At 41.2% G+C, this 14,386-nt stretch overlaps 1 protein-coding gene across 4 annotated transcripts in view; it reads right to left on the reverse strand.

Moving 5' to 3' along the window:
- Positions 1-14,386, reverse strand: part of pcbp4 (poly(rC) binding protein 4) — a 165,932-nt gene that overhangs the window by 61,474 nt on the left and 90,072 nt on the right. For all 4 annotated transcript variants that reach the window (XM_037772960.1, XM_037772950.1, XM_037772967.1 and 1 more), the window contains exons 4-5: positions 13,712-13,735; positions 10,029-10,061 (exon numbers count right to left, since the gene is read on the reverse strand). In XM_037772960.1, coding sequence (XP_037628888.1) covers positions 10,029-10,061; positions 13,712-13,735 — 57 coding nt within the window. The remainder of the gene's footprint in view (positions 1-10,028; positions 10,062-13,711; positions 13,736-14,386) is intronic.

The following is a 14,386-nucleotide window of genomic DNA, read 5'->3' on the forward strand; positions in this document are numbered from 1 at the left end:
CACACTGTCCTAAGAACAAGAAGGTTGCACAGGACCCACTGTTGATATTGGGTGCATCTTTGTGTGTATGTGTGTGTGTGTGTGTGTTACATGTATACCTGCAAATGTGCTTCTGTTGGGTCTCTTAATCGCAGCTCTCTCTCTCTGTGTATGTGTCTATTTGTCAGTTTGCATTTCAACCCAGTCGCCAGAAAAAATGTTGGCATCGTACATTTCTGCAAACCACGAGATACGTTGAATGTTGACATTTCTGAAACAAAGACATGTTTCATAAATACGTTTCATATCAGCCTCGTATCACACTTGCAGAAACACACAATGCCACGTGGTTAACGTTGTGAAACGATTGGTGAGGTTTAGGCAACAAAAGTAATTGGTTAAGGTCATAAAAAACATGGTTTGCGTTTGAATAATAATGCAACAACGTAACGCAGCAACAACGTAACGCATCAACGTAACGCAACAACGTAACGCATCAACGTAACGCATCATCGTAACGCAACAACGTAACGCATCAACGTAACGCATCGACGTAACGCTTCAACGTAAAATAACGTAAAATAACAACGTCACATAACGTCCCCTAACAACGTAATGCAACAAAGTAACATAACGTAATATAACAACATCACATAACAACGTAATGCAACCAATATAAATAAATAAATAACCACCTTTAGCAGACTTTGTTACGTAATGTTATGTAACAAGCGTAACAACTTTGCATAACAAGCGTAACAACATAACTAACATAAATAAATAACAACTGCACTTAGCAGACTTTTTTACGTAACGTAACAAGTGTAACAACATTACGTAACAACCACCTTCAGCAGATGTTGTTACGTAACATAACAATGATAACAACGTTGCGTAACAACACTGTGTAACAACGTTGCATGATTTGTCAATCACGCCGTACGCAGACCTTTGCTTTATATAACTGACAACAGGGTTGCTATGGATGCAGCTCTGATGTCGGACCCTGGTGGACCATTTTTGTGTCAAATTACTGATTTCTAAGTGAGTAGCCGTGTAACAAGCAGGATAATGTACAGCTATCGAGTCATTGTTGTGAAATAAACCACTTCAGGGCTTTGCGTCGGGGTTCATTTCACAACAAAGGCCGGCTCACTGTACATTATCCCTTACATATTATATTGTACTGCTTCGTCCATTATTTTTAACAATGTTAGCCGCGTGGCTCTAGATATGACAATAAGTAAACTATTCAGTGTCTATTATATAGGGAGTAGTGCATGAGTGAATGGGGGAGTAATTTCTGACACAACCTCAGTCTAGTTCAAATCTGTCTCTCTCAAGTCCCCAAATTTAACAGAAAAGCAACACTAAAGGAGCATTCATTCGGATTATCTGCTCAAAATGTACGAATGTGTGTTCTGTTTTTTCAAGCCAAGACATTTTAAACCTGCTCTCTGTGGTGCATGTGTGCATGAAGAAGTACATACAGAGTGTTTTATGTGTCTGTTTGTGCACTGTATACGAGTTTGTCTCTTCTAAACAACCCACGTGGTGGTGCTGCTCTAGGTTTGGTGTGATTGTGTATATGCGTTTGGGTTTGTATTTCATTTTGTGAGTGTTTATTCGTGAGACTCACCCCCCCCTGTTGTCCCTCATATCATCCTCTATAGACTGCAGTCTCCTCTCATTGTTATGAAAATAGAACGAATATGCTCTCTCTGAATGTGTGTGTGTGCGTCTGTATAATAAAGCAGTGATGGAATAATTCTCTCCCTCTCTATCGCCATTTATTATCTCAATAAAAATACATCAGCTGCCGTCTCCCTCTCCTCCTCAATCTGTTTATTTTTGTCTCTCACCCGCCTCTATCTATCTATCTATCTATCTATCTATCTATCTATCTTCCATCATCCTCCCCTGTAACTAAGTATGCCCTTCCTTCCACCTCATCACGTTCATTATTCTCTTTTTTTTTATCCCCCTCATTATCCATCCATCCTCCATTACCACTCTCCTCACCACTCACTCCTTCATTCATCTCTCCCTCCCTGCCTTTTATCCCCTTTATCTAATCAGTGTCATTATCATTAATTTATCGATACATCCCCCTTTCAGCTGTTCATTTATCTCACTGTTTTGCAATCCTTCCATCTATCATTTCCCTCTGTCCTTCTGCTGATCCTCGTACTCAACCCCTGTGGTATCAATTACCCTCTCCAACTCTCCCTTGCTTTCTTCTCCACCTGCATCCCTCCGTTTCCCCAACTTCCTTTGGTTCCTGTCTCTATTAAAAGTGCTACATTTTGAGATTGCGAGCATATCTATTGCCTCCACACAGCTCTCAACATGGCGACGGGCTGAGCTAACAGTGCTTACAGTGTTAACAATGAAAACAAAGGCAACACTGCTTAGGGGAACCAGAGGGTGGGTGCTACGCTTCCACAACCACCGTATGAGAGCAGTACAGAGCGGCGGTCCTGAACTAGCCATTTGGGCGCGCTCACATGCACAAACAGTTCTACAACATGTTAGAATGTGTTGCTTTAAAGTTTCATTTTCACTTTTACAAAGTGGTGGGCATAGTAGGCCTTTAATGACCCACATCTATGGTGCTTATAGCGACTGATAACTCCCATTTAAAGGGACTATTTGTAACTTTCAGAAATGCTTGTTAACAGCGACACCTGTGGCCGTGAAATCAACGAAAGTCAGCGTCGGGCTCGCGCTTGCTCGCTCTAAATATACCTGAACGAGCATCGCTCAAAACAGTGAGGCGACACACGTCAGCTAAAACCACAATATCACTCTATATTTCAGCTGCTTGGCAGTAATGTTAGCTGACCAGACGAAGGTCTCTCCATGAACATGATTTAGATCTGATCCTAGTGTTGGCTTTTCCTGCCTAAGTGCAGGCTGAGGCAGCGGGGCTCTCCAGCGTGTCTCCCTGCTCTCTCCGCCCGCAGCCGGAGAGAGCAGAGGAGACACCGGCACCCGGTCGGTAACGAGAAGACAACGTAATTCTCTGCAGAGCTCCGTCACTTCACAAGACACGGGAAACCTCTGTTGGTCTGGAGGAGCTGCAGCATTTATTTCTGCACAAACGTCCCCTGTACATTCACTAGATATTCTCAGAGCTAAACTAACTCTTCTGCAGTGTGGAGTGAGCGCGCGTTCACGTCTAGAGGTGGAGCGAGCTGATCGAGAACGCGCGCTCTCTGAGTGAAGGCGAGCAGGCAGAGGAGGAGGGTACAGCGGCTACACGCGAACGTGCATATGCGAGCGCGCATGTGTGCCGACCCGCTACATTTATATGCTTACAAAGTTACAAACAGTCCCTTTAATGGCCTGGTAACATTAAAATCGGTGACCTGAATGACCTCCCTTTCGTCAGTCATTCATGTAAAGAGGCAGTTGATGACAGCAGAGTGATGACGGGAATCCCAGACCCCCCCCCCAACCACCAACAATAACTGGTATCAAACTGACTGTAATGAAGCCGAAGGAAAAGAAAGAGAACAGTAGTAACAACTTGTGATCTCACTCGTGGTGACATGTAAATATTACGATGAACATCTGGAGTCATTTTTGCGTTCGAGTGTAGACGGAGATACAGTATTTTGTAAAATGAAGGTCGTGTAGACAGATTCTTTTTTTTTTACAGAGGGGAAAATAATATATTTTTTAAAATATCGGTATACGTGTTTAGACAGCGCCTTAGATTCCCGTTATTGTTTTGCAAAGAGAAGGACTAAAGCTAAATCCCAAACAGATGGAGACATCTTCTAAACTGATTCTGTTGGGCATTCACTCGCCCCCATATGTGGGAAACTGGGTGTTCCTTATTGTAGTACTCCAAGTCTTTCCTCTCCCTGTCTCCCCCCCCTGTCTCCTTAATGAGTGAGATGTGCAGCAGCACACTGTCTAGCTGTTGCAGCGTGGGCCTGTTGTCTCCATTACTCTTCATTTGGAGCAGAGGAAGGATGGACAGCCATGTCATTCAACTGGATTACTCTGCTCTGTTCTGCTTTATTAGGGAGTCATGCTGCCAGGGTGCATGTGTGTGTGTGTGTGTGAGGGAGAGAGAGAGAGAGAGAGAGAGAGAGAGAGAGAGATGTTAGTGAGTGAGTGGGTCTGCATGCATGTCTAGGTACGTGTGTGTGTGTAAAGCTGTTATGAAGAGCTACAACCTGACATCAATGCTTTTATTGACTCGATGAAAAGGAACTTCTTGCATGCGGCGTCCTCTCCTTGTGTGAAAGTCTGTGTGTGTGTGTGTGTGTGTCCCCAATGTGGTGATTCTGTGCCTCTTCAAAAACCTGGCATTGTGCGAAAATGTAGCCATGAAACACTGGATTTCATTGGCAGTTCATTAGGGAAAGTGAACGGCATGTGTGTGTGTTTGATCTGTCAGTTTGCATGCACAATGAGTGAGGGAGTGAGGGACTGAGGTAGCGGCATGGGGAATAAAGAAGAGTAATGAGAGGAAGATGTAGCTTATAAATCCAGTCTAACTGTATATCCAGTGTTGTGGTTTGTCCTTGAGAGGCAAATATCCATTTAAATATTCATGCTTCCTGCTCTGTGAGCTACACCGTCAGACAGAAATGCCTCGGCAAAGACAATCTGTTTTCCTTTTCCTCTCCTCTACGTTCGGTCTCCCTCGCTTTCTGCTTAAATCTCTCTATAGAGGTGATACCCCGGTTAGGTTTTCATTCTTTAATAAGGTGATTATTTTATGAATGTGTCTGTCTGGGATTTTGTGTTTGATTTCGCATGTTCTGATGGAGTTTAATATTGAAGGGGTGTACAATCAGTGGCCGCTTTATCAGTTAAACCTGCACATCTGCTCGTTGATGCAAATACGACGTCATGCAAGACGTGGTGAAGGGGTTCAGTTATTGTTCAGATCAAACATCAGAATGGGGAAGAAATGTGATCTACGTGACTTTGACCGTGGAAGGATTGTTGTACAAGAAGGGGTTGAGTATCTCCCAATCTGCTGAACTCCTGTGATTTTCAGTCTCTACAGTTCACAGAGAATGGTGCGAAAACATCCAGTAAGCTGCAGTTCTGTTAATGGGAGAAGTCAGAGGAGAATAACCAGACTGATCCACGCTCACAGGAAGGCAACAAGTCACTGAAATACAAACACGTTATTACCAGGGCTGTCAAAGTTAACGCAATTATAACGCGTTTACGCAAATTTGTTCATGTAGAGTGAAGATGCTGATATCATATGAAACTAAAAAAACCTAAGGAATCCATTGGTACCAACCATGTCATACTAGCTTGTGAAGGAGGCTAAATAACGCTCCAAACTTCCGCTAAATTTTGGCGAGGAAAAACTGGCGTGGCGATTTTCAAAGGGGTCCCTTGACCTCTGACCTCAAGCCATGTGAATGAAAATGGGTTCTATGGGTACCCACGAGTCTCCCCTTTACAGACATGCCCACTTTATGATAATCACATGCAGTTTTGGGGCAATTCATAGTCAAGTCAGCACACTGACACTCTGACAGCTGTTGTTGTCTGTTGGGCTGCAGTTTGCCATGTTATAATTTGAGCATATATTTTTATGCTAAATGCAGTACCTTGTTTTGTGTTATCATTTGAATAGAACAAAACAGGCTACATGTGAAAGCGCCCTAAAACTTCACTAATATATTTAATACGGCATATTAAAATATTACCATACAATAATAGCATCTCTTGGTTTTTGTCTTTGTATGAAAGCACATTCATCAGTTCTCCTCCTCATCTCTGCTGGATGCTTCCCTCTCGTTCTGGAGGCCGACTGCTTCGCCTAAACTCGGCTTGATTCACGTTTCATCTTTTCGTGGCATTTCACAAGTTATCTTAAAATTCCCTTGACACATGAATGGAAACATAACTCTCTGTTTCCCCTCGCTCTCTCTCTCTCCCTCTTCTCCCTCTTCCCTCTCTCTCTCTGGAGTGTTGATTCATGTGCAGTCATCTTCAAACTATTTCTCTGAGGACACACTTTTCTAAAATAATTTCTCCCTCCAGAATGTATTTGCGGGCTATTATTTAAATTTCTTTTCCCAGGCAAGCAGGGAACTAAATTGAGTAAATTTAGGCTCATTAAAACACAGTGGAGTATTGTTTTCTTGTTGAAACACACCGGAAGGAGTTCTGTGACCTATTTTGTACCTGAATTTAATCTTTTCTCCTCTGCTTTATGCTTCTGCTGCACTGACACAGAAGACCCTATTTAAACGATTTATAGCGCATTGTCTAAAGTGCACGGGAGCGTTTCCAACTCCAACGGCACATAATCTGAGCACAAAGTAAGGTGCAAGGGGCAAAGGGGTTGTATTTAGTCTCTTAATTAATCATAGGTGTGTTTTGGGCGTAACAGGAATCAAACCAATCAGAGTGTCATCTCCCATTCCCTGTAAAAGCCAGGTGCGCCTGCATCGGGAGCATTGGTATTTTAAAGGTCGGATTTGGCACATTAGAGAAGCAAGACGATTTCTGCTGAGGAAACGGATCTGCTCGTGTGAGAAGTGAAAGTGTGCAAGCAGATGTATGTGGTGCTTGGCCGGTAGACCATCTGCCTCCGCCGTCCCCCGATCCTCTGTCAACAACTCCATTTGACTGCATTGAGCAAAGGCGCCGATAACCTATTTAACCAGAGCAGGATGCGCAGGGGGCAAAATTCATTATATGATAATAAGCACTAGGCTAAATATGATAAACATGTATTGATAAATAATGAAAACTGTATTACTTTGCGATGCAACCCACAGGGGGCTCGGACCGGCTGAGCAGAATTCTCCTGAGCTGCTTTACGCACGGGTGTACAGCCGGGCACTGCCGGAGAGGCGGTGCGAAACGCGTGAATCCATCAGCCTCAAAACGCCGCCGTTTAGGAGGAGAGGGCCCGCAAACTTTGTAGTAGCCTACGTCTACACTTGCACACACACAGAGGGATGAGAGGAGACGCTACAGAGATAGGGCCCAGAGGCTTTCATTTTGCCTGGCCGGGGTCTCAGAAGTGCTTTTGTAACATAACAATAAGGATTTGGTGACATAACACCTCCTCCTTGTTTATCCAGTGTAATATAAAGTAGCCATTCTACAATAAATGCACACACATACACACATTATTGCTCTCGCACACATCCTTTCTTTCTCTGCATGTTTGGACAAGGATAATCTTGTCTTTACAGTAGCTCTCCTCAGTGAAACCCTACATCTCTGCTCTCTTTAAACCTATATAAAACTCTCTCCGGTATTCACGTCAGGTGTGGCATATATTAACGAGCCATTGATGTGCCTGCGTTATGTATTCACAGAGATGAACGCTGAACATTTGAAGTTATAGATCCACATGTTTAAGTATTCATATGGCTGCAGCAAGCGACCTGGTTGCAAATGGAGTGTTTTGCCAAGCGTGAAAGAGGAATTACAAGCAAACAAGCTGAAACCAGTGTTCATTTTAACAACTTTATCAACATGTATATTAGTTTTAGTCAGATATAGGTCCTTTGACTGATCTATATTTGACCCATTGATCACAGGGTTGATGGTTCAACCCCCAGCTCCTGATGTACACATGTCAAATTGTCCTCGGGCAAGAAACTGAACGCCACCCCCCATACTGTAGCTTTGGATAAAAGCACTATATACAGTAAATGTCAGCCCTTTCTCATTCCCAGGGCGTCAAATACTGACGCTTTGTCAAGACCGTCGGCGTTTGATACCGCCGCACAAGGCACCCTTTAGAGGCGGTAAGCGATGCACCAAAGAGCGAAAGAGACACACAGGTCAGGAGTGGAGTTGGATGGGTCCAACAAACACAAGGCTTTCATCCAGGAGGCCGTTGTTCGTGTCCCGTGCAAGTTTCACTTTCACTTTACAATCAGCTGTACATTTGTGTCCAGTGTTCACAATGTCAAGTCAAATTTTCACTGTACAAACGTAGCAAATTTTAAGCCCAACCATGTTGTTTTTTTTTCCTAAATCTAACTAAGTGGTTTGAGTGTTGAGGGGTTGTTAAGCACGTTTAGTGCGACGGACAAAGTTTCTGACAAAGTGTCAGTATACGACAAGTTGGGATGAGAACATGTTGTAAATGCAGTTTATTTTACCATTCACCAAACTCACACTCACTCTGTTCTTCCTGCAATGCTGCGCTAGTGTAACGGTACACAAAGTTCAAAGATTGCCAATTTTCCCAGCATTGCTTTTTCTCTCCACTCCCGCCTATACTTGCGTACGTAGCAACACAAAGGGTAGCTGATTTCATCTACAGCCCTCGATAATTATACATAACCATTAGGGCTGTCGATCGTTTAAAATATTTAATTGCGATTAATCGCAGAATTGTCCATAATTTGGTTAATCGTGATTAATCGCAAATTAATAGCAAATTTTTTTATCTGTTCAAATTGCAGTTTAAAACGAGGTTTGTCAAGTATTTAATACTCTTATCAACATGGGAGTGGACAACAATGCTTGCTTTATGTAAATGTATGTATATATTTATTACTGGAAATCAATTACCAACACAAAATAATAATAAATATTGTCCAGAAACCCTCACAGGTACTGCATTTAGCATAAAAAATATGCTCAAATCATAACATGGCAAACTGCAGCCCAACAGGCAACAACAGCTGTCAGTGTGTCAGTGTGCTGACTTGACTATGACTTGCCCCAAACTGCATGTAATTATCATAAAGTGGGCATGTCTGTAAAGGGGAGACACATGGATACCCATAAAACCCATTTTCATTCACATATGTTGAGGTCAGAGGTCAAGGGACCCCTTTGAAAATGGCCATGCCAGTTTTTCCTCACCAAAATTTAGCACAAGTTTGGAGCGTTGTTTAGCCTCCTGGTTTTCAAACTGAGTCCCCTATAACCTAAAAATCGCAAGTTGCGTTAATGCGTTAAAGAAATTAGTGGCATTATTGCCTAGCTGTTTTGTTGCTGCCTCTGGTCTAACTTTCACAGGGATTGTGGATTAATTTAGTCGGTTAATCTGTTACGTCTCTCCTTCCTTCCAAGAACCAGTTAACATTACTGTCAGAGACAATCAGCACTATCAACTTCTGACCAAAGAGATGTTTTTTGGGCGTCAGAGGATACAACGTGTGGTTCCACAGATGCATGCAGGTTGCTGATTCAGACTTTGCATTAAAAAAGTAATTTGTCCATTTGTCGAACTTTCACATTACTATGTATGTTGCAATTCTTTTCATTGGATATTTTTTGCTTTCTTTGACAAAGCAAACACTGACTGGAACGACAGCAAACGAGGAGATTCACATCAGCCACCTGGTTTCTTACTAATTCTGTCATTTAAAAGTCCTGTTTCTGTTTTTCTAGCTCTCTTCTGCTTCTCACTCTCCTTTTATCTCTCTCAACGTCCTTCTGGCTCTCTACTTCAGTCTCACTTTCTCTCTCTCTATATATATTTGCATCTCGGTTTCCTTGAAAAGACTGGAAGGCAGAGAGGACACATATTCCATAGGGAACTTCACACTCACAGCTCCAAGTCGTACCAAGCTACAATTTTACAGGCTGCTGACAGCAAAGACAGCTGAAGATGTAAACGCCAACATGGCTAACATCAAAGCAGGCGGCCAAAAATACAAAATATAACTTTAGATATTTAATTTGCATTCTAAAAATAGGTGGATATGACGGCGATCTATGAGCAGAGGGACACATTTCTGCTTTTCTGACATGTTTTTGTGTTGTTGAAATCTGATGAAAGCACCTTTTATGTATAGTGTAATTGCAGCAGAAATAGGCACTAACAGAGTTTATAATCATGTTGGATACAGCTGACTTTACTGCTACTATTGTGCATAAAGATTAAACGGTGCCCATGCTTCCTGTTTCTCACAGTTTCAGTATGGATTTGCACAGTATTGCACCGCTTTCTGATTCTGCTGTAATTAGCAGGACGCATGTGAGCCGCATTTGAAGGGTTGTCATGGATTAATAGGAGACAGGAGAAGACGACAGAGATGAAAGAATACGCAGGATGGGGATGGGTGGCAGGGTCTTACCTCTTCTCGTATTCTCTTCACTGTTTCCCCTTTCTGTGGAAAGACAAGAAGCACAAAGCTGAGAATGTCACTCATCTCTAAACTGTTTACAAAGTGTTTCATTAAAGTAACTAACATAGTGAATACTGATGTATCTCAAGAGTACAGAGCCCTGAGAAGGGCAGCCCAGTCACACAGCAGTTCATGAAATAGTCACGCAATTTAACGTATTGATTTGTGTACAAAGACACGCATTTCACTTTTTTTTTTGTGATGGTCAGCACAAAATCAATTTGTATGTAATCTGCGTAACTGTGATTTTTGCCTGTACTAAAATGGTGTAGATGATTACCTCTGCACACTGGGGTCCCTAAACAGTCTTGAATTACATAAATTAGATATCACTGGAAAGCTGAGACTATTATGGATCTAATGAGCCCGACTGTATTTATGTGTGATGATGTTAGTCCCCATAGTAGCCATTTCATTGTAGTGATCAATTTTCTTTTTAAATTTGACCTCCCTGTATAAAATGACCTGTGGTGACCTCTAAGATAATCACAGCCTCATGAAACTTTAGAGCCACAAACTAAAGACCTAGGGCATTCAGAGGATGGATGGCTTTCATAGGTATATTGACAATAAGGGGGTTTCGGAGCAGTTTCCAGAACAGAAGTGCTCGCCATCTAATCACAAAGAAATACAATTCTAACAGAAATCTCCAAATGTCCAAAATCTCCAAAGTTTTCGATCCCAAATCACAGCATGGCTTTTTCCATGGTGTTCCTCAAGGTCTTGGTGTCTTAATGTGGTATGTTGGAGGGATAATTGATAATTTTTATCAATTCTCGAGTGGCAAAAAATTGTTAAATTTAGCACCAAATCTGTGTAACAAATGGTATCAACCCCAAATTGACATAAGTGAGCATGGGAATGGCCATCCTATACTTCTATCAAAATGTTCTAAGCCCTTATGCACTTTCAAAATGTATTTTAATTAATTAATTAATTAATTTCTATTTCTGATTTATGTCTAGAACAACTTAACACACAGTGCTGAGCTGCATCTCAAATTAATCTCCAGGTACCCAGCTTTCAGATGATGTACACCACTTCTACGTGACATCTACTGTTGACCTGCTATCTCCCCCTAAATACACCCTGTACCCCCCTAAAAAGACAAAAACGGGTCTATGAAAAAAAGGTGGAAAGCGGAAAGGTTAAACCCAAACCACGATCTTTTCCTAAACATAACCAAGTAGTTTTCTTGCTTAAACCTAATCAACTAGTTCCCTGTGAAGACGGAAGATTATTTTGACAAGTCTTTGCACATATCCCACAAAATCAATGCATATTTAATCCACATAATCCTGAACCAGAAAGTATAAAGAGTGACAGTGTAGGGAGGAGGTCAGGGTGGATGGGTGGGTGAAAAGACACAGGACTTTCGCCCAGGAGACCGATGTTAATGTCCAGTGTGAAACCACAAGTCAGTTGATATGTTTTGTCACGTAACTTCCGTACTTAGGTTACGCCCTTTCCGTAGTTACTTTAACCCAAACCACGACCTTTCCCTAAACCTAGTTAGTACTAAAAGTAGTTTTATTGCCTAAACCTAACCAGGTTGTTTCCTGTGAAGACGGAAATTTATTTTGAAAAGACTGTATGCACGTAACGACGGGAAAATGACACGAGTTGCTGGACATTCGTAGAATACATAAAAAATGAGGAATAACTTTTTGTAAGATATTCTATGAACCGTTGTATGAGGTTACGTTGGTTTACTAAACAAGAAGAAATATATCATGAAAATAATGATAATTATGTATTACGTTATGTCTAATATTATCTCAGTTTGACTCCTGTCCCTATCACATGAGCCTGTTTAAGCCAGATAAGACGGCTTTAGTGAGCATCAGTTCTGCTCCGCCGCCCAGCAGCCTCGTTTAATACTAGAAGAAACCCTGGAGAGCAGCTCCTGGTGTGCGACTACAGACTGACACCACCCAACTAGAACTGTAACGCAGCGATGTAATTTTCACGCCATCTTAATGTCAGAGACTGCGAGCTAATAGACCACACACTGTAAGTGATGAGGAGGGGGACATCTAAATGTATGCTGGGGGAAATCAGCCTCAATCACGGGTTAGTGAATGCGTTGCGAGGGCAATGGTCATTATCACACTTCACTTGGCGGAGATATATTTGGAAAAAAATCCTACAGGGGTTTATTTAACACGCGTCCACAGTGAAATTGACTCGCATCCCTGGAGAGCAGCTCCTTTTCAGTAAGTAGAGATTAGAATGACATGGCCTGACTGGAAATTTTACACACTATTAATTCATATTTCATGGCAACTTCATTTTGTTGTAGCAGGATTACATTGAACGTTATCTTGAGCGGCATGCCAATTTTAGAACACCACAGACTGGAGATGGGGAGGATTTTTAAACACATAGTTCATAGATGGGGAGGATTTTCTCATGTCAGTGTTGCTGTGAAATTATTCCATGTTTTCTAATGCTGCTCAAAAAATGATACTGAATAAAAACTACTTAACATAGACAATAATTTGCACTGTGCGTTAATTTGTTCCAATGTAAAAGACATAATATTATACCGGGAAACCCCTTTTGGTAGAACGGTCTTTTTAATTGTCTGATATTCCAACACAGTCTCACGGCAGTTCGTGAAATAGAAATTTAATCTATTTGTTTTGTGTACATGGACACAAATTTCCTTTTTTTTTGTGACGCTCAGTATGACTTTCAACAACATTTTTCGTGCAATTTCCTACTTATGTACAGCAACGCGTGATGCACGTGTCAATTTCCGCCCCAGTCTTTTCAAAATAAAACTACTTAGTTAGGTTTAGGAAAAGATCGACTTGGTTTGGCTTTGGGGCTGGGACAATACAACTATCTCCCGTTTCGATGCTATCACGATACATTGGTGCCAAATCGATATGTATTGCGATTTTTAAGTATTGCGATTCGATATTGAGATTTTTTCTGCGAATTTTGTTAACTTTTTTAACACTAAACCATGGGAAAAAGTTGAATCATACATTTCTAGGGACTTTTAATTTGGAAAATATCTAAATTAATACAGTCAGAATGTTTTATTTCCAGCATGTATGTAGTCACAAATGTCCTGAAGTCAAATAGTATATATCAGTCATCGTCAGGCATTATTTAATAATCCTTTTCCCTCAAAAATTAGTGGTATTTTCTTTTTAATTTATAAGGGACATGTAATATTTTATATTTAAAAATGATAATAAAAATTGATTTCAAAATAGTAAAAAAGAAAAATCGTGATACATAGGTGAATCAATTTTTTTCCCACCCCTATTAGGCTTAGACAACAAACTACTTAGTTAGCTTGAGGAAAGGATCACGGTTTGGGTTAAAATAACTCCAGAAGTTCTGTAACTTAAGTACGAAAGTTACATGACAAATAAATCAACTTTGACTTGTCGTTTCACACGAGACACGAACACCGATCTCCTGGGCGAAAGTCCTGTGTTTTTTTGACCCACCTATCCATCCCGCCCTCCTCACTACGCCGCTCTTTATATCTCCCGGTTCACAATTACACCATCACGAATAAAATGTGTGAAGCAAAATCTCTGAGATGGAAACAGAGTATTTGGTTCTCTGTGTGTAGTATAGAAGGCAAAGGTATAAACCATAGTACTCACCTTGCCGATAATGCTTCCTACTTCCTGTGGAGAAAACACAAACAGAAAATGTAACTATCGTCAGTTCTCAGAGGACAGATAGACACACATAATGAGACAAGTTTACAGTCTTTCTATCAGAAACTCATCTCCATCTTCATGTCATTTTTAGAAACAAAAGCAGTATTTTATCACCGCCTCATGTCATGAATTACACCCCAAAATCGGCTTTTTGGGTTGCAAATGTGCACAGGGGATAAAAATACTTTTATACTGTCAACATTTGATTATTTCCTCCTAATAAAGTGGAATACTGCATAGATCTAAGTGTGCAGATATATTTTCTATCATCTTTTGACTGTGTTTGTGCCGAAAGTTGGAAAAAACTTGATTTCACAACTGAGTTTATTTGCTTGTCCATTTTAAAATCCTTGTCCATTATAACCCCTATATTCTTTACAGAAAGAAGGACAAAAGGTTCAAGGGGGGAAAGGTCAATGTTGGGGTCGTTGCTGCCTCCATTGTGTCTAAAAATAATAACTTCAGTTTTGTTCTCATTGAGCTTGAGAAAATGTAAAGCCATCCAGTCTTTGATGTCTTTGAGACAGGCTAGCAATGTGCCCAAAGAGTTTGAGTTATGCTTTTTCAAAGGCAGGTACAGTGCTCCAGACGCGAAGTTAAAATGCTGTGGTCCAC

This window comes from Sebastes umbrosus, chromosome 1 (assembly GCF_015220745.1).
Source record: "Sebastes umbrosus isolate fSebUmb1 chromosome 1, fSebUmb1.pri, whole genome shotgun sequence".
In the NCBI taxonomy this organism is placed as follows: Eukaryota; Metazoa; Chordata; class Actinopteri; order Perciformes; family Sebastidae; genus Sebastes; species Sebastes umbrosus.